Source organism: Mytilus edulis, chromosome 6, assembly GCF_963676685.1.
Source record: "Mytilus edulis chromosome 6, xbMytEdul2.2, whole genome shotgun sequence".
Lineage (NCBI taxonomy): Eukaryota > Metazoa > Mollusca > Bivalvia > Mytilida > Mytilidae > Mytilus > Mytilus edulis.
In genome coordinates, this window is record NC_092349.1 from 65,042,076 (window position 1) to 65,069,541 (window position 27,466).

Sequence of the window (27,466 nt, forward strand, 5' to 3'; positions counted from 1 at the left end):
GGCCCTAACGCTTATCTGCCGTACCAAATTATAATCCTTGTACCTTTGATAACTAATAATGCATAAATAAAACCATTGCAACAATTTTTGGATTTAAAGAATTTAAGATGGAACATATGATGCAAAATTGTATCCATTAAAACGCAAACCAACAAATAATATCAATGTTTACAGTATCAATCTATGATAAAGTATTTTTGTGGTAGATTTTAGGTTTTTCATATGATCATTTATCAACCTGAGTTTTTGTACAGATATTTCTGGTGAGTTTGTTCCCCTTTCTGGCAGCAACACCTTTCCTGGATATACACAAACTTGGAAACAACAAGATGTCACCTACTCATAAGCTCCTGACGTTTTTTTCTTCACCAATAGCAAAGTTTACTTACCACTTCGTAAGTATATGTGTTTACATAAGAAACAGTATTTTGTTACTATTCTGCTGAAATTTATCCAAAAGAGTTTACTTGAAATAAATCAAATATGAAAGATAACAAAAGTCCTTTTAAAAAGTCATATTATCCATACAGAACATCGATAAATAGTTTTTATGTTTAAAAAAAAAGTGTAGTCAGATGTGAAAAAAATATAGAATTAAACTAATCTTCATAATATTCTCTGTGAATATGTTCAATTATGAACGAATTATAACTGATTCGAAAGCATAAGGAAAACAATATGTCAATATATAGTTGGTAAACATACTTGTTATTGTTTTTGCATGCATTGAAACAAATATTCATGTCTATACTAGGTGCTGAAGATGTATTTCTAGATAAAATGTTACATACAGGCAACACAATAGTGTTTTCATGAAAGTTTAAATATTTACATTGATATTTCAGTTGAAGTATGTGGGATTTCTCGTTTGCTTTGAAGGTATTGTTTGTAATATTCATATATGAATTTGATGTTTTGGTGCTGTTAATCTTTTTTGCATATGTTTTTCAGTTCATGTTTGATTCTATCTTCTTTTTAGCTCACCTGGCCTACAAGGCCAAGTGAGCTTTTCCCATCACTTGGCGTCCGTCGTCTGTCGTTCGTCGTCCTGTGTCCGTTGTCGTTAACTTTTACAAAAATTTATATTTAAATACACGCCAAATTATTCCAAACTTAGGCACAATCATCATTGATGTATCTAGTTTAAAGTTTGTGTTTTATTAGCCATGGCTAAAAATAGAACATAGGGGTAAATTGCAGTTTTTGGCTTATAACTCAAAAACCAAAGCATTTAGAGCAAATCTGACATGGGGTTAAATTGTTTATCAGGTCAAGACCTATCTGCCCTGAAATTTGCAGATGAATCAGACAACCCATTGATGGGTTGCTGCTCCTTAATTGGTAATTTTAAGGATATTTTACTGGTTTTGGTTTTTATCTTGAATATTATTATAGATGGAGATAAACTGTAAACAGCAATAATGTTCACCAAAGTAAGATTTACAAATAAGTCAACATGACCAAAATGGTCAGTTGACCCCTTTAGGAGTTATTGCCCTTTATAGTCAATTTTTAACCATTTTTCGTAAATATCCATGATCTTTTACAAAAATCTTCTCCTCTGAAACTACCAGCCCAAATTAATCCAAACTTGGCCACAATCATCATTGATGTATCTAGTTTAAAGTTTGTGTTTTATTACCCGGCCAACCATCCAAGATGGCCGCCATGGCTAAAAATAGAACATAGGGGTAAAATGCAGTTTTTGGCTTATAACTCAAGAACCAAAGCATTTAGAGCAAATCTGACAGGAGTAAAATTGTTTATCAGGTCAAAATTTATCTGCCCTGAAATTTGCAGATGAATCAGACAACCCATTGATTGGTTGCTGCCCCTAAATTGGTAATTTTAAGGAAATTTTACTGTTTTTGGTTATTATCTTGAATATTATTATAGATGGAGATAAACTGTAAACAGCAATAATGTTCAGCAAAGTAAGATTTACAAATAAGTCAACATGACCAAAATAGTCAGTTGACCCCTTTAGGAGTTATTGCCCTTTATAGTCTATTTTTAACCATTTTTCATAAATATCCATGATCTTTTACAAAAATCTTCTCCTCTGAAACTACCGTGCCAAATTAATCCAAACCTGGCCACAATCATCATTGATATATCTAGTTTGAAAATTGTGTTTTTTGACCCGGCCAATCATTCAAGATGGCCGCCACGGCTAAAAATAGAACATAGGGGTAAAATGCAGTTTTTGGCTTATAACTCAAAAACCAAAGCATTTAGAGCAAATCTGACAAAAGGTAAAATTGTTTATCTGGTCAAGATTTATCTGCCCTGAAATTTTAAGATGAATGGGACAACTCGTTGTTAGGGTGCTGCGCCTTAATTGGTAATTTTAAGGAAATTTTGCTGTTTTGTGTTATTATCTTGAATATTATTATAGCTAGAGATAAACTGTAAACAGCAATAATGTACAGCAATTTAAGACTCAAAAATAAGTCAAAATGACCAAAATGGTCAATTGACCCCCTAAGAAGTTATTGTCCTTTATAATCAATTTTTAACAATTTTCATAAAATTTGTAAATTTTTACTAACATTTTCCACTGAAACTACACGGACAAGTTCATTATAGATAGAGATAATTGTAAGCAGCAAGAATGTTCAGTAAAGTAAGATGTACAAACACATCACAATCACCTAAACACAATTTTGTCATGAACTGTCTGCTTCCTTTGTTTAATTCACACATACCAAGGTGAGCGACACAGGCTCTTTAGAGCCTCTAGTTTGTATTTTGTGTTCAGTTTATGTATTTTGTGTTTCTTTTGTTGTTCGAATATTTTGCATACGTTTTTTAGTTAATGTATTTTAAAGAAGTTTGTGATTCATATTTTTTTAATTGTTTTTTTCAGTTGATGTTATTGATATTTTTTATTGTATTTACATATTTTGTATGGAAATGTCTTTAGTTGATGTTTTTTGATTCTATTTGCACATCTTTGTTGGTCATGTATAGTACGCACACCCTTGAAGTCCCCTCAGTTAGTGAAAAGTCCATTTTAGTTTAAAAAGTCTAAACCAGGGACTTCACATTCCTTATCTAAGCACTAGTAATATATTATAAAAGAAATCTTTGGAATGTTATGAAATAAATGAAAATAATAGATTGAACCTTAACTAATAACCTTTTCAAAAATGATATTGGATATGTTCCTTACGTCGTAACTACAATCCCCTTCTCTTCCCCGAAAGTGACATACCGAATTAGACTATTTAGCGGATTTCTTATCACATAAGTAACAAGACGGGCTCCACATCTGGAGCAGGATCTGCTAACCCTTTCGGGTCACCTGTGATCACCCCTAGTTTTTGGTAGGATTCGTTTTGCCATTTTTTAAAAACTTTTCTATGATTTTTAACTAAATTGATTAACTATTCATTATTTTAATCCTATATATTTCTTTCTATGAATCATGTTGATTCCTAACACTGGCCCAGGTTATAAGCAGTAAAATATTTGCGAGACGAACTAACTAAAGTTATCATGAAGGGCAGATTAATTCACTTATGAATTGAATACTATCTTTAAATGTTGAAGAAAGCTTTTATTCCTTATCTTCTTAATGACGCTGCAATTTTCGAATTTGAAAAAATCGATACACTTGCGCGAGTGCATTTGAAATGGTGTAAGCCTATTTTAAAACAAAAAAAGTAGACTCTAAATTTTATGTTTTATGAAGAACTTGCAATTTTGAAATACCCTATTTCTTCAAATGCGAAACTACTTTGAATAACTCAAATGAGAAAAAAATATCTTGTATACTTTATTAAATATTTTACATCACTTATAACACTATGGTATCGGAATCAAAGTGATGCTGTTTATTGAGAAAATATTTGATGATTGTGGCATGTCAAATATATGTCATTGCCATAATTATTCTAAAAAAAAAAATTGAATTAAAAATCAAACAAAAAATAGAATATCAATTTCGACAAGAGTGGTTTGCATATTAAAATTGAATCTCGAGTTTCTTATTAATAGATTTATAAAAGGTTGAAGACTGAACACAAATTAAAAAAAATATTTGCAATCGTCGTTTGCCTGTACAGACGGGAGGTACCGAAATGTATCGAGATTGGAAAGATCTTGTAACCTCTCTTGAAATCTTCTTATAATGGTGATGCAATTAATGTCTTGTAACTTTTCAACATAGAGGGAGGAAATAGTTACCACACTTTTGTACAAAAAACTGCTAATATTTTATTATCATCGATATTCTTATCTGAAAATGTTCTGAACTGGAAAAGATTTGTAAGATAATTAGTGTATGTCCATCCGGTTAGAGACATTTTAATACTTTTATGTTATAGAAAATGCACATTTTAATGTTTTTCTTGTCATAGAATACACTGAAGTGTGTCAGGATTGATCAAATGAAAGACCGACCGTAACCTTAAAATATGCATTATCTGACTTATATATTATCCAACAAATATCATTTTCATAAAGATTTGAAAAAAATAATATCGTTTTTTGAGATTCTGTTGAAGGTTTTAATACACCTTACGGCTTATTTAGAATGTGAAATAAAACTCACTAGTTGATCTATAAATAAACCTTTTAAGAATTAGTATCCATACGCACTAAAATAATTCTGTTAAACGCAAACTCTACCTCAAGAAGTGACTCAAATTCATAGTTGTAACTAGAACTCTTCCTTTGAATGTGACATTAACTCGAAGTCCAACTCGAAACTTAATGCTTACTAGAAATTTTATTCTAAGCATGACTTGAATTCGAAAATTAACTCAAAATTTAACTCAAACAGTAACCCGAACTTTAATTTGAACACTAATTAGATGGATGGCCACACGCATTCAAGGCACATAAAACATGGAAATCTATCTAAAAATATAAGTTTTTTCCGGAGTGGTCACGTGGTTTTTACTCATCAAGTAATGGGATAACCACATGAAAGAATGACAAATCCACATCAAAGAATGAAAAGACCACATCAAAGAATGAAAATACCACATCAAATGAAACAAACACATCAAGTAGTGTAAAATCGTCAAATTTTGAAAAATCATTACGTAATGTTTAAACCATATAAAGAATGGACAAATCATCATTACGAAATAACAAAACCACATCATGTTATGAAACAATTACATTACGCTAGGTCACATACACATCAACTAATGTCAAACCAACATTGACTAATGACACAACCATATCAATTAATGGTGAAACCACATCGAGTAATGACTAAACCATATTGAGTAATAACAAAACTATATCAAGTCAATACGAAACCATATAGTGTAATATCGAGATTTCATTAAGTAATAACTATTCCATAGTGAGTTATATTAAACATTGTAAAAACATCATTACATAATGACAAAACCATATTAAGTAAATAAAACATATCATTAAGTAATAATAAATAAACATAAAATAATATCAGAGTTCCACATAAGACAGCTGTGGCGTTCCATAAACCCTACCCGCCCGACCCTTTTGTGACTTTACGTGAATGGTATTTAATAAAATATAAGACTATCTCATTAGTGGATCAATCGATAGAGTGAAAGGTAGTGTACATCAATTTAAAAAGGTTAAGGAATTACACGAAGACGAATATAATAAATACACGTAGGTCACAATATGATTTTCTATTCAGTGTGTATTGTTCTGAACATGCATGAAATATTTACCACTGGACGCAAAGCAAGCAACAAAAAACAATCAACCTATTCAGAGTGACTCGATAATATTTTCAAAATATTGCGTACGAATACGTTTAATCTGGCTTTATTCTATGAAAGTTTACATTAAATTCATATCACATATATGATAATGTTTCTGTATTATAGTGATAAATTAACAAAACTTCACGTTATTTGTTTATAAAATTAAAATGCGGGCAAAGATGGTTTCTTTTACACATCGACGATTGAACTTTAAAACCTAAATTCCTAAATCGGCAACAAAAACCAATCAGACAAATAAGAATTTGAAGTAAATTTCAAATTGCATTTCTATCAAGGAAAATAATAACCTTACACAGGTAATTATTTTATGACTTGGAGTTTATTTTATTGAAACATGGTATCATCTGGGTTGATTCTAACGAAAAGTAACCTATGATTCTGAAAAAAAATAACTCCATATATAGGTATATACTGTATTTTGTTTAATGTATTTTATATATATATCGTTGATTATTTTTATCAATGCAAAAAAAATTATGTATTATGTATTAACTGTTATTTTCCCTGTACCTGGACTAGACATTGAGAATCAATTCATTCATTGATTCATACTTAGCACCTGTCAAAGATGACATGACTTAATAATCGATACACACCCACACTTAATTATAGAAACTTATCATAGATACCAGGATTGAAAGTTTATGTTTACGCCAGTCGCGCGTCTACAAAAGACTCATCAGTGATGCTTGAATAAAACAAATGTTATAAAGGCCAAATAAAGTACAACATGGAAGAACATTGAAGACCCAAAATTCCCAAACGTGTTGCCAAATACAGATAAGGTAATCTCTTCCTAAGATAAACAAGCCTTAATATTGAAAAAAAAAATCAAAGTTTTGTTATGAGTTAATTTATAATTATTAAAATATCAATGACAACTCAAGTCAATACATACATTACCTTATTCAGCTTACCAATGTAAAATGTCACACCTGTGCATTCAAATGAGTAAAAAAGTGTTTTTTTAAAGGAAAATCGAATTTTAATAAAGATCAAAATATTAAACGTCTTGCATAAACAATAACGAAGAAAACAATGTATTAAAAAAAACCTGCCTTCAATTGTGTATAAGACACATCCCCGGTAAATTAAATGCTTTGGTTAAAAATATTAATTAATCGCTGCAAACCCACACTTAATAATAACTTAACTTATTCAGATCACCAATGCAGGATGTCACACTTGTACTTTTTAATGAGTAAAAAATGTTGTTTAAACTCGGTTTTTAAATAGATTGAAAAAATAAATACTTAAGACACAATAATGAAGAAAAGCTACATCTGAAAAAACACAAACAAAATACCACGTCTACAGTTCTGTATAATACAAATCTTCTCCCTGACAAGATAAAAATCAGTATTTTATTTTGATTTTTCAGTTTTAGGTATGTATTTGATGCATCTTTACATGTTAACATGTTTTGCATTTTATTTTTTATTTTAATATACATATTTTGTATTTGTTTTTAGTTGATGTATTTGGTGTTTCTGGGGCTATTTACATATTTTGTATTAGTGGAGTTCCGGTTAGCTCATGTTACACCTATAGAAGTTGTGTGTATTGTTTGGATATCTACAATTATTATAGACAATATATACACAGTAAGTCACTCTACATTAAACTGGTTTTTTTTTTATTATAGATGTCAGTTAAATCAAGTAATGTGAATTCATTTATTTTCGTGGGTATCAATTTTTGTGGATTGAGGAATTTCGTAGGTATTTAATTCTGTGGTTTTGCCAAAGTATGCATACGAAACAAATAGAAAATTTGTCATTCGCTTAGCATTTGCATTCGAGGTTCATATCTAACAACAAAACCCACAAAAATTGCTATTCAACGAATTATAATGAATCCACAGATAAATCTCAAGCAATTGAAAAGTTGACAGAGTAAGAATCAAGTACACGTACTTACTAAGAAATGGTTAGTGTTTGTTAACCGAATTAAAGAAAGAATGTCTTTGTTAACAACTATTTCAGATCAGGCATTGCTCCCCTTTGTACACCTAAATTCAAAACACAAAGTAGAAAACAAATTATAAAAGTGTTTTAGGGATAAATTATAGAGGATCGAAAAATGCATTTTCCACAATTAAACGCAAATCTTCTTAAGACATGTCCATTAAAATGAATTGATATTTGGTAACATTAAAAAATATACTTCTATAAGTTACTCATTTATATTATTTATTATACCCGACGCAACGGGTTGTGGAGGGTATAATGTTTTTGACCCGTCCGTTCGTGAGTCCGTCCGTCCGTCCGTCAGTCCGCCTGTCCGTCAGTCCGTCCGTCAGTCCTGTTTCTTGTCATCGCAACTCCTCTCAAACCACACAACAGAATTTCACCAAACCATTTCAGATAATAAGGACATACTATGTTGTTGTGCATTTCGGCGGGAAATTGCAATTCAATTTTTTTCTAGGAGTTACGCCCCTTTGAACTTATTTACTTTAATGTACTACTGCAACAGTTTGTCATCGCAACTCCTCTCAAATCACACAACAGAATTTCACGAAACCTTTTCAGATAATAAGGACATACTATGTAGTTGTGCATATCTACGGGAAATTGCGATTCAATTTTTTTTCTAGGAGTTACGCCCTTTAAACTTATTTACTTTAATGAACTACTGCAATAGTTTGTCATCGCAACTCCTCTCAAACCACACAACAGAATTTCACGAAACCTTTTCAGATAATAAGGACATACTATGTAGTTGTGCATATCGACCGAAAATTGCAATTCAATTTTTTTTCTAGAAGTCACGCCCCTTTTGAACTTATTTACTTTAATGTACTACTGCAACAGTTTGTCATCACATCTCCTCATAAACCACACAACAGAATTTCACGAAACCTTTTCAGATAATAAGGACATACTATGTAGTTGTGCATATGGACAGGAAATTGCGAGTCACTTTTTTTCTAGGAGTTAGGCCCCTTTGAACTTATTTACTTTAATGTACTACTGCAACAGTTTGTCATCGCAACTCCTCTCAAATCACACAACAGAATTTCACGAAACCTTTTTAGATAATAAGGACATACTATGTAGTTGTGCATATCGACGGGAAATTGCGATTCAATTTTTTTTCTAGGAGTTACGCCCCTTTAAACTTATTTACTTTAATGAACTACTGCAACAGTTTGTCATCACATCTCCTCATAAACCACACAACAGAATTTCACGAAACCTTTTCAGATAATAAGGACATACTATGTAGTTGTGCATATCGACAGGAAATTGCAATTCACTTTTTTTCTAGGAGTTAGGCCCCTTTGAACTTATTTACTTTAATGTACTACTGCAACAGTTTGTCATCGCAACTCCTCTCAAATCACACAACAGAATTTCACGAAACTTTTTCAGATAATAAGGACATACTATGTAGTTGTGCATATCGACGGGAAATTGCGATTCAATTTTTTTTCTAGGAGTTACGCCCCTTTGAACTTGTTTACTTTAATGTACTTATGCAACAGTCTGTCATCGCAACTCCTCTCAAACCACATAACACAATTTCACGAAACCTTTTCAGATAATAAGGACATACTATGTAGTTGTGCATATTGATGGGAAATTGCGATTCAGTTTTTTTTTTCTAGGAGTTACGCCCCTTTGAAATTATTTACTTTAATGTACTACTGCAACAGTTTGTCATCGCAACATCTCTCAAACCACACAACAGAATTTCACGAAACCTTTTAAGATAATAAGGACATACTATGTAGTTGTGCATATCGACGGGAAATTGCGATTCAAGTTTTTTTCTAGGAGTTATGCCCCTTTGAACTTATTTACTTTAATGTACTACTGCAACAGTTTGTCATCGCAACATCTCTCAAACCACACAACAGAATTTCACGAAACCTTTTAAGATAATTAGGACATACTATGTAGTTGTGCATATCGACGGGAAATTGCGATTCAAGTTTTTTTCTAGGAGTTACGCCCCTTTGAACTTATTTATTTTAATGTACTACTGCAACAGTTTGTAATCGCAACATTTCTCAAACCACACAACAGAATTTCACGAAACCTTTTCAGATAATAAGGACAAACTATGCAGATGTGCATATTGACAGGAAATTATGATGCAATTTTTTTTTCTTACACATATTTTATGTCTCCAATGACAATGTGGGGACGTGGGGTATGTGAGCGTGCTCACTAAGGTTCTTTTTTTTTTTTTTTTTAAATTTGTTCATTATCTAATTTTTATAATTATATACGTTTTCCTTGAATGAATGGCAGGTACTTTGTTACTGATAAAACTAGTTAATATTTTATACATCATATTCATCAAATGAATTTTGTTTATTTTAGTGTCTGGCATTTCCATACCCTACACTTAAGAGTACCATTAGAGACTGGTTTGGACTGCTCAAGTTTCTAGACATTGGAAACTGTGTATTAGCTATTCTAGCATTTATCATGCATTTAGAAGGAACTAAAGCCGACGAGGCAAAGTCCATATTTTGTATCAATGCTGTTGTATTTTACATAAGACTATTGGAATTTTATGCTGTGAACAGTAAATTAGGGCCTAAACTGGTGATGATTAAAAAAATGGTATGTTGATAGGTCAAAAACTGAAAACAAATCCATTCGCATTTCTTGTTACTAACAAAACAATAAAAACTGTTTGTCCAAGCATGCCGTGTCTGAAACCTCTGCCGACTGTATTGACTAATAAACTAATTAGATATGCGAAAAGAAAATATTATAAAAATACTGTGATTCATTTGTTATCATGGGTTTATTTTTTTTCTGGATATATGTATCTAAATCTGCGGTGTTTACAAAATTATACATACGAGGCAACAGAAAATATGTACCGTTGACATCATCATTTGTGTTGATTTACCGATGCCCAGGACTGCTTGACTTCCACAAAAATCAATATCACATGTAGTTGTAATAAATTCAATGTACACTTTAACATGCTTTGATTTACTTAATTATAAATAATTTACAATTAAAATGTATAGAACACATACAAAGATTGAAATATGTCTCTTTGATTTGTATCGAGACAAATGATACAAAATGCAAGATATAGGGATGCTTATTTACATGTGACCGCTGTATGAAATGTTTGAAAATTTACCTTATTGTTTCAGGTGGTACAATTATTAAATAGAAGCATGTTTAGTGATGTATTTATTGTTAGATTCCTGTAAATGATCATGGTTCGATAATTCATTGATCAGTGTTTTGTCCATTTGTAATTAGCAAAAGGTCAAATATATTTGGAATATAGAATGATTTTATGTTAACATTTTTATGTTTCACTTGATTTGTCAATGTTTGAGTGTTTGGTGATCAGGTTTGTTTCACAGATACTATAAGCAGTAGCTCATATGTAGGGAATAATATCATAACATGATGTAAAGGTGTATAATGTCACATATTTGAGTGGCTTAGTTAATGGACAGAAAGGATTGTAAGGAACATATCTGTCTGACAGGGTACATCTTACTTGAACTGGTTTACGTAATGTGATGACTGCATTAAGGTGTTCATATTACAGATCTTCAACATCAAAGTCAAACATGATCGGAATTGCAGGCTTGAAATATTGGGATGTGCATTTTTGTCATAAAACTAATCTTTGAATTTAGTACTATAGGTTTTATCGTTATTAAGTTTATTTTCAAGAAATAGACACATTGAAGTGGTCAATTTCTTTTTCTCTCTTCAGATTGTGGAATTAGTGATGTTTATTTTAGTGTTGACTATATTCTTGGTAGCTTATGGAGTAGTGAGTCAAGGATTAATGTATCGGCAGAGACAATCTGATTCGAGGATATTTACAGATGTCATTTACTTCCCATACTGGCAGTTTTACGGAGAACTGTTCTTAGACGAAATAGAAGGTAGTTGTTTTGTGTGGTCATACTGTAGATACCCATTTTATCAGAACATATAGTACCGCTCTCTTTCAATATGTTCCTTTGTCTTGACTGCAAAATGCAGTATGAACATCAATCTGGTAAAGCGTTTTAAAATATTTCTATTAAGCTATATATTTAAAAAACAAGAACACCAGAATGCTACATTCTTTGTTCAGATATGCTATATGTAATATGGTCAACGTGCTTTGATGGCTCACCAATTGCTTGCAAAAAAGGTTTTGCTTTAATTGTGGATTACTCATTTAGTATGAGTAAGAGGAAACTCTCTTTGGTTTCATGGATCAGTAATTAAGATTACAGTTATATAATAATGTCTGTTTTTAAAATACTGTAAGCAGTAGGTAAAATAGATCGTTTGATGAAATGATTTTAATTTGTATATTTCTGTGTGGCAGGTATCAGCTGTCCTTCGCCTCATACTCATTGATTATTTGTTGATATTAGGGTTGAGTAGTACAGAACTTTTTAAGATAAAAAAAAGTAATTTAAACCAGAGTGCCTCCTACCTTTTATATAAAAAATCCACAATACGCTCTGTCGTAAGTAAAGGTCAGAACCTTAAACAAAAAGTACAATTTAACCTATCAAAATTGAACTTAAAAGCTAATTGAAAGGCGATATCAAGAAATGTCATTCATGCTACATACATATGATACTGTTGAAAAGTGCTCACTGCTGCACACCAGACTGCTTTGACTTTAATCCCATTTTGTACCAGCAACTATTGTACAGTCTACAATCGTTAAGTGCAAGACGAAATGATCGGATGAGATCATTCGACTCTTCTGTTTATTCAAACTTTTGTTTATATTGTTGAGTATAAACAGCGAGATATAATTCAAAAATTATAGCCACATCATGACACAAACCAATGAAACTCTGCCTGAAAAAAATATATGCAGTCGATTTCACCAGGCAGAAACTCACCAATGATAAATAAAACGAAAATGTTTTGAACGTCAATGAAAGTAATTGGTTATATTTAATTTGTAGAAGACGAAAGTTGTATGATACAAGTTATTAATAATATGACCAATTCGACTGGTATGGCGGACATTGATAATTATACTGATCTGATTAATATCACTGCTGGTGTTCCTGATCATACGTACTGTAAAAAACATCACTGGCTAGTTCCTGTTTTCTTAGCAGCATATTTGTTGATTGGAAATATACTGTTGCTTAACTTGCTGATAGCCATTTTCAGGTAAAACTTTTTTTTAAAGTAATTTCGAGGAAAATTACATTCACATCGATATATACATACTATTTGATTGTGCACAAACATTCTTTAAGATGTGGTATGATTGGAATTGGTTCATTTTTAGTATTATTTTATATTTACTTGTAAGACTGTTAACTTTGTATAACGCGCACAACCCTTCTCTTATATATGTGCTCTTACTCAATTTTCTTTGTATCTTGACACCCATCTCTGTTCATAAGCTCAACTGGACTGACGACTTTAATAAGGCCACATAACCATGGTCTAGAGCATATTTCTACAATTTTGTTTCTGATACAGCCTATGGCATGAAGTTCCTTCCTCCTGAGTGAATCCATATACTTTTATATTGCAGTTTACCTTTCGGTTACGTATTCATGGAGACGGAAACACATTTATTGTTGTTCTGAGAGCTGTTCAGTTTTGTTTTCCATTAACAAAAATTGCTAATTTTTTCACAGCCTGAGCAGATCAAAGTATTTTATTGGAGCCAGATACACCCTTTTATTCAACTTATAATTTAATAATACTTTGATTTCATTATTACAAATTATGTATTAATTTTCGTGGATTTTTTTGATAAAGTCGTGAAACAGGAAATTGATTGTTCAACAGTTTTTGTATATACCTAATTTTCCATATCCATTCTCAATTCTATGAAGGTACCCATGAAAATATAAAATTTAACAACATTCATTCTTACACAGAATTTAGAATTACTAGATGTGATGATCGAGTTTTAAGATTTTACACTTTATTACCTTTCAGTAATGTTTTCCAAGAAGTGGAGGTTAATTCCAACATAATATGGAAGTATCAGATGTATTTACTGGTGATGGAATTTGATACAAAAACTGCCCTTGTACCACCACTCAGTATTTTTATACACATATTTTTGATCTTCAAATGGATTTTTAGACATTCTTGTTGCAGGAAAGCTAAAGGTATTTTTATCGTACAATTGATCATGGAGCACATTAACAGATTTTTTTTTTATTTAATACAGACATAAAGTCTAAATGTAAGAAACTACATGATATTATATGCCCCTCCAGTAGTCATGCAACGAAGGAATAAAGTGTTACTCTTGATCATCTTCCGTCTGTTCCATTTTTGTTTCGGCTCTCTAACTTTTAAGTTTTACACGTCCAAATATTACGTAGCTTGAACTCCTCTGCTGGTGGGTATCACCAGCCCAGTAGCCAGTACTTTGGTAATAAAAATTCAAAATGTTCACGACTAGAAATATTTAAGCTTATTAATATACATATATAACTGTTTATAATCTGAAAGAAAAACTGTTAATTTTACCTACCGTTTGATATGACAGTTTATATCTATGAGTTTTATGTGTTTGAGCTTTTATTTTGACATTTGATTAGAAATTTCCATGAAGTATTTAACTTGAAGTTTGGTATTTTGGTTAATTTACTTTTTTTTGTATTAATTTTCGATAAGGAGCTTTGTGTAATTTCTTTTAAAAATCAGTATGTCATTAGATAACATTTGTAGCATAAGTCTGTTTATTGATAATCATTACTTAAAATTGATTAGAAATACTTTAAATACAGAAATTATTGTTAGGGTTTAATTATGTGAGTACTATGATTGGGTGAGTATTGCAATAATAAGACATATGACACATATATTTGTTTGCAACTTTCCTGTACTGCAATATTTATTCTAAAATTTTGAACTGTCATTTGGAAATCATAAATATATGCAGTGATTTCTAAATAAGTAAATGGTATTAGGTTTCCGCACCAGATACGCATTTCGACATTTAATGTCTCTACAGTGATTCCAAGCCTCATCTGAAAATTCATAGCATATAAACATAATAGCCAAAGTCAGGCAATGAATCAGAGTTTTGCATGATGCAGACAATTTTCTTCACTTAAAATGATCGCTTAAACTTTTTAGAACTTACAGTAATAAAAATTGATCATGTTCCTGAAATATATCAACAGGAGGTCTTTAATATGGTTGTACACCTTTACCTACATCAGGTGTTTGCTGTGTTATTGAATATCTGTTTTTTTCTAAATAATGTTTTTTTGGTACAACTGATTCCCAAAGTAGTTGTGTTATATTGTTCATATTGAAACATGAGGTTATAATGAATGTTCAAGAAAGCATACTTTTCTTTATTTTACATTGGTTAGAGGTATAGGGGGAAGTATGAGATCTCAGAAACATTTTTAACCCCGCCGCATGTTTGAGCCTATCCCAAGTTAGGAGACTCTGGCCTTAGTTGGTCTTTCATGATTTCTAATGTTAGTTTCTTGTGTATAATTGGGAGTTTAGTATGACGTCCATTATCACTGAACTAGTATAGACATTTGTTTAGGGGCCAGCTGAAGGACTTCTCTTGAGGCAGAAGTTTTTCGATGCATTGACGAACTATTTGTGAACGTTTACGATTGTATGTTCTATGGTCGGGGTTGTTGTCTCTTTGACACATTCCCCATTTCTATTCTCAATTCTATTGATCGGGCAAATTAACAAAATACTGGATATGGTGATTCTTTAAATGCATGTTGCAATTTTTGTTTTGTGGGTTCAAAACGAGTTTTATTTCATATAAAACAAAAGATCTATTTGGTACAATTGCCAAGAACTCCCCACAAAACAACAGATGACACAGAAATTAACAACTGAAGGTCACTGTACGGCCTTCTACAATGTATAAATATTTATATCAGTAATATTTCAGAGCTTTTCCTTAACTAGAAGTCCTAAAAAACTTGGCTGAGAATTGGTCAACAGGTATTATTGCATAAAATGAATACAATGCTGATTATGCAACAGAAAGGTTGTTGTTTAAATGTTTAGGGTATAATTTACTTTTCATATTCTTTTTTTCATCCCAGGACCGACTTATTTGAGAATCATGTGATACTACTCTTTTTTGCTGTTTAAACTTTTTAAATATAAGTTAAAAAATAGCAAAAATGCTCAAAATCATCGGTTAAGTAAAATTCATGTTGATCATTTGTCTCTCGTAATTTTTATTTATTACAGTTTCCATGATAATAGCAAAAGCACTTCCAAAAATTGTAAACAAATCATCTCTTTAGGTGTCAGACCACCAATTACTTCCTCCAATTTAGAACGTATGTGAAAGTGGGCCTATTCGCACACAAAATATAGCATTTGATATCCTTGTTTACTTAAACTGACCAACAAGTTTGCTGACAAAGTACACTTATTTAAGATTTCCAGAAAACTGGGAGTTATTTTGTTTAACCCTGTGTTTTCAAGATCAGAAATTTCTAATAAGACTTTCCATATTGGTTAATAATTGGCATGCAGAAAGGTGCTACATGTACAATTCAGGATATACCTGGTTTTCTTGAACATGTTGTGATGTTGAAGGTAAACTTAAGGTAAAATATTAAGAAAGCTGTGAAAATTGCAAAATTTGGTTGAACAGATAGGGATTTTTAATTGGCAGTCTGTCACTTTTAAGTGAAATGCAGTGAAATCTCAAATTTAGAAAAAAAATGATTTTTTTTTTTCGTTTTAACGGATCATTTGAAATGATAATAGTCACATTTCATTTTTATGGGGGCAAAAAGTCACATATTGCAAGTTTAGAGCCTTAATCCGGAATTTGTGCTATTTTTAGATTTTCCCAACCTGACAATATGCTTTCATGTAAAAAATGTCCAACTTGTTATAAATGCTCAGTAAGTTGTTTCTGTGGTTTTTAAACATTAAAACATTGGTTTGCAACTATTGTCATCAAAATTTAATGAACTTATTTGATTGTATCTCTTATATCATTGCATCATACCATGTATTTGGAAGAAACCGTAGTATGATGTAAACATTGCATAAACTCACAAAAATCATATTATCATCTCAAATGAAAGTTTTGTACCTACAATTGTATTAACTAATAAAAAATAAAAACAGTTAAATGACCATGACTGCACTTTTGATCAATTAAAAGTCCCATTACTGACACCAGGTAAAAAAAGGGGGGGGGGTCAATATTCCAGGGTGGTAAATAAACACATTTACGAGCTTGTCTGGTTATTTTTGATGCATGTTTGTTAAACTATTCGAAGACTTACTAGTCTTGCTCATACATTTTGATTTGTACCCTTTCTCTCTTGATTTTACAGTTCTGGTGTCAAAGGTGGCATAACATGGTTTACACTTTAATTTACTTTAAATTATCTGTCACATCCAGATAGTTGCCCACATCGAACCACACGATATAAAGGGCAAACTAATGACTAGTGTAAAAACTATTCAAACAAAATAAATACGGTCTAATCTCTATATATATATAAAAAAAAGAAAAACGAGAACCACTGACGAACCACATTTCTTCTTTCAAACATGGACAGTAGATCTTGCTATTTTGATTATTTGTAAAGGGCACGGAAAGTAAGTTGTCTTGCCTATCACAGCTATCAACATATAACACAAGTTTTATACTGTATTCTCTAAGTTAATTATGGACAATTTTGAGTGCAGTTAACCAGATGTTTATGAGGAGAATAATTGTGTAATAGCAAACAGACAACAGACGCCACGTGATAAGCGAATCCCATATAGTCTTAAAGAGACAGTCATATAGGCGTTTAAATTGTTTCCCATTTTATTTTCAGGTCGCCAATATGCTTCTCGCTATGTAGATTATTTTCAGGTGTTTGAGAAAGATCAATTATCTAAGTACTTGACGAAAAAGAAAGCTGATGATAAGTGTTCTACGGAAATTAGTAACTTAAGTTTGCAAAAAAGGTATGTAGACCAAACGTTCTCCTCTGTTCTATTGTGTTTTGTGTGATATTAAACATAAAACCTTGCTGTCTGTCATGTACCTAGATGATTACGAAACATTCGTAAATGGTGGCTTATGTTTTTTCGAAAATAAGGAGATGTAGTTTGATTGCCAACTAGGGTCAAAATGACATTGCTTTAATCCACTGGTATAAAAAGCACATACAGACAATATAATTAATATAAGATTTGACTGTATATTTCAGATGTAGACCTGGTATAAGGGATACAACCCCAAACAAAAAAAATTGAGGAACAAATCATGGTAACAAATGATAAACAAATCGTATGATTTCTTTGTGATTTGAAAGTGATAAAATTTCACATGCAAATGAGCTAACAAATCACAATAACAAATCACGAACAAATTGCTTACAAATCATAAGCAAATCAGGGTAAAAAATGATAAACAAATCGTATGATTTCTTTGTGATTTGAAAGTGATAAAATTTCACATGCAAATGAGCTAACAAATCACAATAACAAATCACGAACAAATTGCTTACAAATCATAAGCAAATCATAAACAAATTGCCAAGAAATTGTTTTGAAATCATTTAAAAATCAGAAGCAAATTGTTTTCAAATCGTTAAGAAATTGTTATCAAATCTTTAACAAATCAGAAGTAAATCATATTCCTACCTCAAGCAAATCACAAGCAAATCGTAAATAAATTGGCATCAATCATCAATTCACAGATTATATCATTAACATCCAGATCAAAAATAAGTTCTGCCCCTGAAACCCCAAAACTTTGAAACGCAAGTGTCTTCATTTTACCTTTAATAGCTACTCCACTAATTGTAAAAAGAAGTACTATCTTTGGTTGCGATGAGGGACAAATTGTTCTTTGTGAAGTTTCTCTTACTTTTTACCCGAAATTTGAAAAAAAAACATAGGCAACCACGTGTACTTAGTAGAATAATGTCGAATAGGTGATGGGTCTTAGTCTTGGTCCAAATCTGCTACATTGTAATATATATAGCTTTGTCCATTTTGCCCGGGACCTGGTCAGTAAACAACAATTAAAACATTAAACTTGCCAGTGAATTTTATCTGCTAGGGCGGGAAGCTAGTCTTCAAATGTTTTGATCTGTTTACACATCTTTTACACATTTTTATTTTTATCATTAATCCTAACATCACTAAACTATCATGATTATAACGAGATACTGAAATGCACAGTTTCTGAATTTTAAAGGTTAATATTTGAATAGTATTAGTTAAATATGTGAAATTATAAATATAAAGATTCCTTACCACCGTCATCTTTCATAGACTGAATAAAACTCCCCATCTTGCAACCTTCTTTGTTCAGTTAATATAGAACAGTATTTGAAATTTGAATTTGACCTCAACCGGAAGTCAGAGAGATAGATAAACAAAGAAACCTGGAATGCATTAACATTTTATTCATTGTAGCAAATCATCAATGAATCACACCAAGATTGCTAAGAAAGTTAACAAATCATTTTCAAATCATTTCATATGATATTCAAAGTTAACAAATCATAACGAAATCACACCGTTCTAGCTAACAAAGTTAACAAATCTCTTTCAAATCATTTCATACGATATTCTAAGTAAACAAATCATAAAGAAATCACATAAAAACAGAAACAAATGGCTTACAAATCATACCAAAGAAAGAAATCAGATTTAGGGAATTTGGAAAATTCTGATTTGTCTATGATTTGTTTAATGAATCGCAAGCAAATGGTACTAACAAATCGCAGAATCACGATTTGAAAGAGATTTGAATACGATTTGAAAGCAATTTGTTCATTTATTTTTCTGTTTGGGACTCTTACACATGTATTGAAAGTTATTAGTGTGTTTTAACATATCAGTTAATTAAACATTGATCAAGCATTTATGTTTGTTACATTTGGTTGCTAGAAAGAAACCAATAAATAGTAGTGATAAACAAGTATGTAAACTCGTACAAAAAAAAACTCGTCCCATACTGAATATTACTGTTTTTCTTTATTAAATTAATCAAAATTGAATTTGGGAGGGTAATCTTTTGACTAATTCACATTTAAAGAATGCAAAGGCGGTCTGTAGGAGATTTTTTCCCGACATTTCTACCTTTCTATGTGCCTTGTCGGCCAACTTGTTGAAAAATTTTGAAATTTCAAACGGTAAAATTCGATAAGATTTTGTGTTTTAAAGATTAATAAACAATAAATGTTTAATCAATTTTTTTGCAGGAATTAAACGATAAACATTTCAGGCTGAATTTGAAATCAAAATGTGTTATCTGATCTGGCAAGACTTTTCGCCGTATCAGCTATTAAAAACTTCTTTTTTTACATTCAGGCTATGTTTTTTCCATGATGTTACAGATTTACTTTAAAATTGTTTTCTCCTATGCAATTTAACAGTCAGGGGGTATTTCTAATGACAATGTGTGCAGAAACACTCAATGATTTTTACCTACTAGTGCTTTCGGTACTCCAAAAACTGGTCATAAAAAACATACCTACAGATTAAATGAAACTGTGAATCTCCTTAAGACTTTTGCAGATGATAAATGGACCCCTACATTTTTAATGATGTAAATATAAGAAAAATTAAACGAGAGGAAAACTTTGGTGTTACCAAGGCCTACACCCTTAAGTAGTAAGAAATGTAAGGGAGATATAAGATTTTGAGAACAAATGATATTTTTTTTCTTTTTTAAAACAACCAGAAAAAATTGAAAGTTGAAATTCAAATTCATTATTTAGATTATTGGTTAGTTTTGAAGCTGGTTAACTCATGTAATTTAAAATTAAGGCAACATATACCAACTAGATAGTCAAACTTATATTTCAAAAATACACCGGAAAAGCCAAACAAAACCCGGAAAGATTCCCGGTACATTCCAAAGGTAAGTAGATCCTGCTCAAGATGTGTCAGCTGTCGTGTTGCTCATGTAAGTATCAATCTGGTTAATGAATTTGCGGAAAAGAGGACTTTTGTGTAAGAACTATGTGATATTAAATCTTAATCAATTTTTTTAACAGAATTGATGAGTTGTATAAGACGATAAAAGAAGACTTTTTAGATGATGATCGATCAACATTAGTACGAGAGTTTTCCGAGAAAGTATTTGAAATTTTACACGGATCAAATACATCGGGGGAGGGTACTCTCCACAGACAGTTATCGAAAAAAGGATCTATAAAGGAGACCGTGGTAATCATTTGTAATACAAGCTTTGTGATAAGTAAACCTACTGTTAATATCTCATTTTAAATAATAATATAACTTCAACAGAAATATTAACAAAAAAGTGTAATGTTTAAGGGATGGTATCTTGTCAAAACAAAATCTGAAATAGCCAGGATGAGCTGGGTTGGTTTAAGTTAAGAGACAAACTTTCATAACAAATAACATTAAATCTCTTTCAAAGAATTTTTTATATCAAATGTTATTGTTCTATTATATAAAAACTTTATAGATCCTCGTTATACATGATCCAGGTTTAATCCACCATTGTCTACATTTGAAATGGCTGTACCAAGTCAGGAATATGACAGTTCTTGTCCATTCGTTTTTGATACGTTTTGATATTTGATTTTGCCATGTGATTATGGACTGTCCGAATTGATTTTCCTCTGAGTTCAATATTTTTGTGATTTTACCTCTGAATGAAGAAGAATTGCTTGAAAAGTGCTTCCGTAACGTTAAGTGGTCAATTATTTCATGAAGAAAGGGGATGATATAGAAATAAGCAATGTTGATGTTCAGAATGTTCTTCTAAAACTTGTATACGAAAAACTTTAACATTTGTCTATAAAGTTAAGATAGACAATGATATGTTCATGCAACTATGCAAATGGAATTAACACCCACAAGCAATTTTTTTACTTATGCAGATGAAACTCCATACAGCCCATAACAGAGTAGTGATCGAATTCGCGTTTCTTTACCGTCAGAATAAGTTACGTTATCGACAAACTTATTTCAGAAGTGATATAATTTAATTTTCTTCATCGACAAAATATTTCATGTCCAACGTGTAAGTTTTCATTGTTTAAGTCGAAGTTTTTTTAACACAGTAAAACATTTTTTATAATCAACCTCTGTCATTGGCATTGGCATTTTAACGGTTAAGGATCAAATACGGGATCTCCGAAATTTCTATCATTTGTTACGAGGAAATCATTATTCAATCGAACATATGTCTTTGTTCATGACACATATTATGAAATACAAAGGAGTTGAAATGATGAAATACTTTCGAACTGACGAAAACAAAAATACATAATCTTGAATGTGTGTTCTGTCATAAACAATCAATGGCTTCGTCGTCACGCGGCGAATCGACGAGATCATGTTACATGTAACTGATCTTAGCTGTAGAAACAGTTGGTGCGACCCGTCGATAAAATCTTTATCAATTTAATATAAGCGATAATATTCATGACTACAATGGTGTCAAATCCACTGTTTCTACTGTAAAGATGAACTCGTCGGTTAGTGCAATGAAGACACTTTTTAAGATTGAGATTGTTGGTTTATTCTTTTCACCTTCGAGGTATTAAAATTATTTCAGTGTTTATTTAAAGTTAAATTTATTTTCAAATCTCTTCTGTTTAAAATTGTCGAAACTTCCGTTTAAGATTTCTGTGGTAAACTATCTATTCTATTGTTAGCACCATTTTATAATAAATACCCTTTTGTACAAGAATACTTTCTTTATAGAAGTATAGATCTGCTGGTTATAGATTATTTTTATAACTCATTATTGTGACGACGCGCTATGAAATTGAGATTAATTTATAAATGAAGTTGTATATAAATTTTTGGTCATAAACACAAATTCACCACTTTCTGAGACACTCATTTTTATTTCACCATCAGACATGGAGCTACATTTGTAACTAAAGGAAAACTCTCAAATTAAAGAAATTTGACATGATATACTGAAACTTTCTTATAATCAATTAAACGACTGCTTTTCTTAGAGATGTGATTTTTCATGGTCAAACTTTTTCATTTTTAACGGACATTTTGAGATTTATTATTGTAAAAAAATGGTGTTTTTTTTAAAGAAATCAACATTCAAAATTTAGAACTTCATAAACATGTACAGGAAGCTGAATTATTGCACATCTATGTACTACTTAAAATTGTACTTCGATCTGTTGCGTCCTTAAAATGTTCTGACCGTCCTAAGATTTAATGTACGGAAATGTTTCGGTAAATTAAATTCAAATCCGAATTGAATGTTTATGAAACACAAAAAGAGACACCAGAATCTCTTGATGACCAAACGTATGTACACGTTGGGGCGATTTAGAGCTTTTCAGAAGGAGTGAAATTCCACCCTTGTTGAAAGCCTTGTGGAGACCTTTAGATTTTTAAATTCCCTCCGTTTTTCTCATGGATGGAGTGTGGTCTCTCTAAATTACCCCATATCTTTTCATTTTCCTATTTACCGAAGGTTCCATGTGAAAATTTCCATTGGATCATATCTGTTAAACTAAATGTACAAAACAGGCTCAAGAAAAGGCGAAATTTCTTTTTCAAACCCGAACTAGAAATCCATTTTTGTCTGATAGAGCACCTTACATTATCGTCAATGAGTTTAGGCATGTGAAAAATTATATAATCATACACAAGAAAGAAACCCTGAACAGGCTTTCATCAATAGTTTTTACCTATTTAATATTAAGTAAATATTAACATGTACATGTATTTGATAAAGTACAGATATAACAAAGAAACTGCCCGGTAGCCGACGTAAGAGTACACTTTTTACTGCACGCGTAGTCGGGTGCGTTCATTACGAGGACACATTGTAGTCCGAAAAAATAAAGGACTTCATTCCTATCAAACACCTTTTTACTTGTTTACCAGTATATTTCTTTTAGTTTTGGGTAAAATTGTAAAGGAAATAATACTATCAAGACGTCCTTCCATAAATATTTTTTTTCTGTTCTGACTTTGAAGAAATGAATATTTTTCGCCCAATCGAAATGGTGCATGGACATATTTTGTTTCATATTATTAGAATTATTTTCAATATTATCGGTATTAAACTTGATTATCGACACATGAAAGTTTGTCAGCATTGTCAATCTTTTTAACGTCAAAGTACCAATAGTTCGGTCACTACTCAATTAAGTTTGTCGATAACGTAGCTAATTTTGACGGTAAAGAAACATTAATTCGATCACTTCTCTGTTACGGGCTGTACTTGATAACAGTAAACGTCTAAATAGTTTTATTGTGGTCTGGCATGAGACTAACTGCAACATGTGGCAGTCCTGGGTTAATTCATGTATCATTGCCATTCTACATTTCTGTTTTCTATTCTGACATCGATTGCTGTGTTTTTGAAGCATCTTGCCCTTTTTGTAGTCTTTTACTGTTTTCGAATTTGAGTTCGAGTATATACTTTCGAGTTTTGTCCAGCTGAAGTCCGCCTCTGAGTGCGCACATTTTCTCGCTGTGTTTGTGGCCTTGAGCTGTTGTTTTCTCTTTTTATAAGTTATTGTCTCTTTGACATGTTCCTCATTTCAATTCTCAAATGTATGTTTATTGACAGTATCGAACGAATCTAAATATAATTTTAAACCACCCAAAAATGAACACTTTCTTTGAGATTTACAGATTAAATATATAAACTCCTAATTCACTTGTAAATTTTTGTTTTTTAGCCAACAGACAAAGAGGAGGAAGACAAAAAAGGAAAGAAACCCAGAAAGAAGAAAAAGAAGAAGGCTAAAGATGATGAAGTTAAATTGTTGAAAGCTAAAGATCACGAAGAATTGTTGTTTAAGGCTAAGGATGATAAAGACAAATTGTTGAAGACTAAAGATGATGTAGATAAACTGTTTAAGGCTAAAGTTGTTGAAGACAAACTGTTCACGTCTAAAGATGATGGAGATAAATTGTTTAAGGCTAAAGATGACGGAGAAAAATTGCTCAACATAGACCAAGACATACAGAAACCAGAAGCAGAGAAAAAAGTTGCTGATTTATCGGAAGAAAACCTATCGGATGAACAGTATGCTATGGCTCCTTCCTTGCTACCTATTTCCCCAAGACGCAAATCACCGACAAAAAATTGGACAATGGATTCAGATAGTGATGACGAGAAACCATCAAGATCGCTTCGTATGAACATCCGACATGACTCCGATGATAATTCTGATTTAAACACTTTTAATAAAGCTAAAAAGAAAAGAAGGAGTAGAAGAAGTAGAAGTCAACCACAGGATTCTTTCTCTGAAGAAGATCTGAAATTCAGAGGTTCAAAAATACGCCAAAAGTTGAGAAAGAAAAGGTCGCGCCAAAATGACAGTGACTCTAATTAGTGGTGTCAATGACCCCAGTGTGGTCATTATGTTGTTACAATCACTTTCGATTTTTTTGTACAGAATATCAAACAAATATGGCCAAAAATACATATTGGAGGGTAAAGGGCAAAACTCAAATTCTCACATATCACATTCATTGTATTGATATACATCGATTGTTTTATCTTTGTCAAATGTATTACCATTAAATTGTTTTTTAATTTTTTACACCATTTTATTTAGATTCAATGATTTTTGCGGTGTGGGGGATTCCGACTAGTGGATATTTGGGTAAACCCCTTCAAATATTTTATTACCAATTTTTCTAATTTACACACCTCTTTGCTCAGACCCTGGATCTGTTCTTGCTAAGTCAGTTGTGTAAGGAAGAATTAATATTTTGGTTGAAAACTGAAAATTTAATTATTAATTATTGATTTTGATACTTTGATATTTGTTAATTTTTTATTTAAAATAGTGTATTAAATAAATCTGTACATTTTTGTATGTCACTTATAATAACCAGTTAGTAGAAATCAGGTTTTTGGAGGAGTTTTTTATGATTTTTTAAACTAAGCTGGTAAAACTCTTTTATTATTTTGTTTGTCAGATTACTAACATTTATAACAGATATTGTTTGTATGTATAATTTCTTTAGATTGACATTTTTGTAAATTGCTGTGTGAATGTTATAAATGTATTCCGTCTATAAGAAGAAAATATTCTAATTATACCTTCGGGTAGAGATTCATAATCAAAATAGTTCTTGTTTTTTTTATGCATATCAGTGCCGTGTGTAAAACATGTAATTTAAAGATTTGATTATGGCTGGTTTGTCTTGTTTTCAATATGTTTGTTATTTTTTTTTACCCATTATTTTAAAATATACCAGTCAGTTATTACTGGTTTGTAGCAAAATGGTTGAGACATTTTACGATGGACTCATAGCACACTTGATTCTTGCTGAAAATGTAGATTCTTGGTGTAAAAGTACCTATGAAAATAAGTAACCCATGTGTCACAGTTTAAAAAAAATGACTGATAATACTTCTATCTTACAAATGATATTTTAATATATTTTTACTCAATGAGATCCCTGATGTCTTTAACCACAACACAAAGTAATTTTGATCCGCCATTTTAAAAGTTTATCACACATTCATTCAATGCATTTTTGTAATATAATTATGATCTGAATAGTTATCAAAGGTACCAGGAATATAATTTAGTACGCCAGACGCGCGTTTCGTCTACATAAGACTCATTAGTGACGCTCATATCAAAATAGTTATAAACCAAACCAACTTTTAAAAATTGTCCTATAAAGATTTAAAAACAGTTTTCCTAAATGTTTGTTTGTCAAGGCTTCAAGTATCACTCATTTTTAACAAGTAGTCAATTTAGAACTACTAACAACTGAGTAAAATAATGATAGCAGAATAACAAATTTGGATCATATGTACACTTAAAATCGCAGTATACAATGGGTGTATCAATAGGATATCATTTCAGGTTAAAGAGGTATAAAAGTACTTATTTTAATTTTTGAATAATGTTATACATTTATTTTAATTTTTGAATAATGTTATACATTTATGTTCATCAGATAAATGCATACTATTTATATTACATACATATGCTTAATAAAAGAAATAACAACGCAAATATTCATACACTGTACATGTCCGTGATGCATACTGTTTCATAATTAATAAAATATTTGCATTACAGATGCTGTTTAAACAAACTATCTTTGCTACTAAAAGACCTAAATACTACTAAGTCCAAATGTTCAAAGGAGCACTACGACTTCTAAATTTTGCAATTAATGTACTTTTAGATTTGCCAGGTAGAGGCAAAGTGTAAATATAACTCATAGTTTTAAATGTTAGTTTTTAATTCTAAAATGATCATTATGTAAGTTAAGACGATTTGTTTTACTGATAGTAACAATCTTGACAATCAAACAAAACTTTTATATATTTTTTTGAATGTAGCTGTTTTCGTGAATATTCTACTTTTTGTATACCTGCTTAGGCCAAAGTAATAAATTCACACATGGGCATTTAAACAAGTAAAGTTTTAATTGTATAATTTCCATTCTTTGTGATACTTTTATATGTTGATTGTATTTTCATGTTTATTTTTTGTATTTCCTTGTGTTGTGATACTTTGATAGTTTAATTGCCTTTTCATGTTTTGAATACACTCTATTTCTTACAACAAATGTATGAAAAAAGCGAATGATAAATTTCTCAATTTAGATGCTCCTTTTATTTTAAAATTATATAAATATTTAAACTTATTGTTTTATATATATTTTTTTAATAATTGCTCAGTAGGCTATCATCTTATTTGACTAGATGCCATCCCTCCAGTAGTTATATTTACTCTATGCTATTAAGTTCATTTTGATGCAATTCAGTTATGACTAATTCCTAAATCCCGATTCCGGCCTATTTCTGTATGACAAATTTTTCTC

At 31.1% G+C, this 27,466-nt stretch overlaps 1 protein-coding gene across 1 annotated transcript in view; it reads left to right on the plus strand.

Moving 5' to 3' along the window:
• Positions 1 to 27,043, plus strand: part of LOC139528119 (transient receptor potential cation channel subfamily M member 4-like) — a 61,776-nt gene extending 34,733 nt beyond the window's left edge. The window contains exons 18-26 of the mRNA XM_071323948.1: positions 255 to 395; positions 7,211 to 7,342; positions 10,073 to 10,318; positions 11,451 to 11,625; positions 12,658 to 12,871; positions 13,658 to 13,833; positions 17,515 to 17,647; positions 20,698 to 20,869; positions 24,343 to 27,043. Coding sequence (XP_071180049.1) covers positions 255 to 395; positions 7,211 to 7,342; positions 10,073 to 10,318; positions 11,451 to 11,625; positions 12,658 to 12,871; positions 13,658 to 13,833; positions 17,515 to 17,647; positions 20,698 to 20,869; positions 24,343 to 25,002 — 2,049 coding nt within the window. The 3' untranslated portion in view covers positions 25,003 to 27,043. The remainder of the gene's footprint in view (positions 1 to 254; positions 396 to 7,210; positions 7,343 to 10,072; positions 10,319 to 11,450; positions 11,626 to 12,657; positions 12,872 to 13,657; positions 13,834 to 17,514; positions 17,648 to 20,697; positions 20,870 to 24,342) is intronic.
• Positions 27,044 to 27,466: the final 423 nt, after the last annotated feature.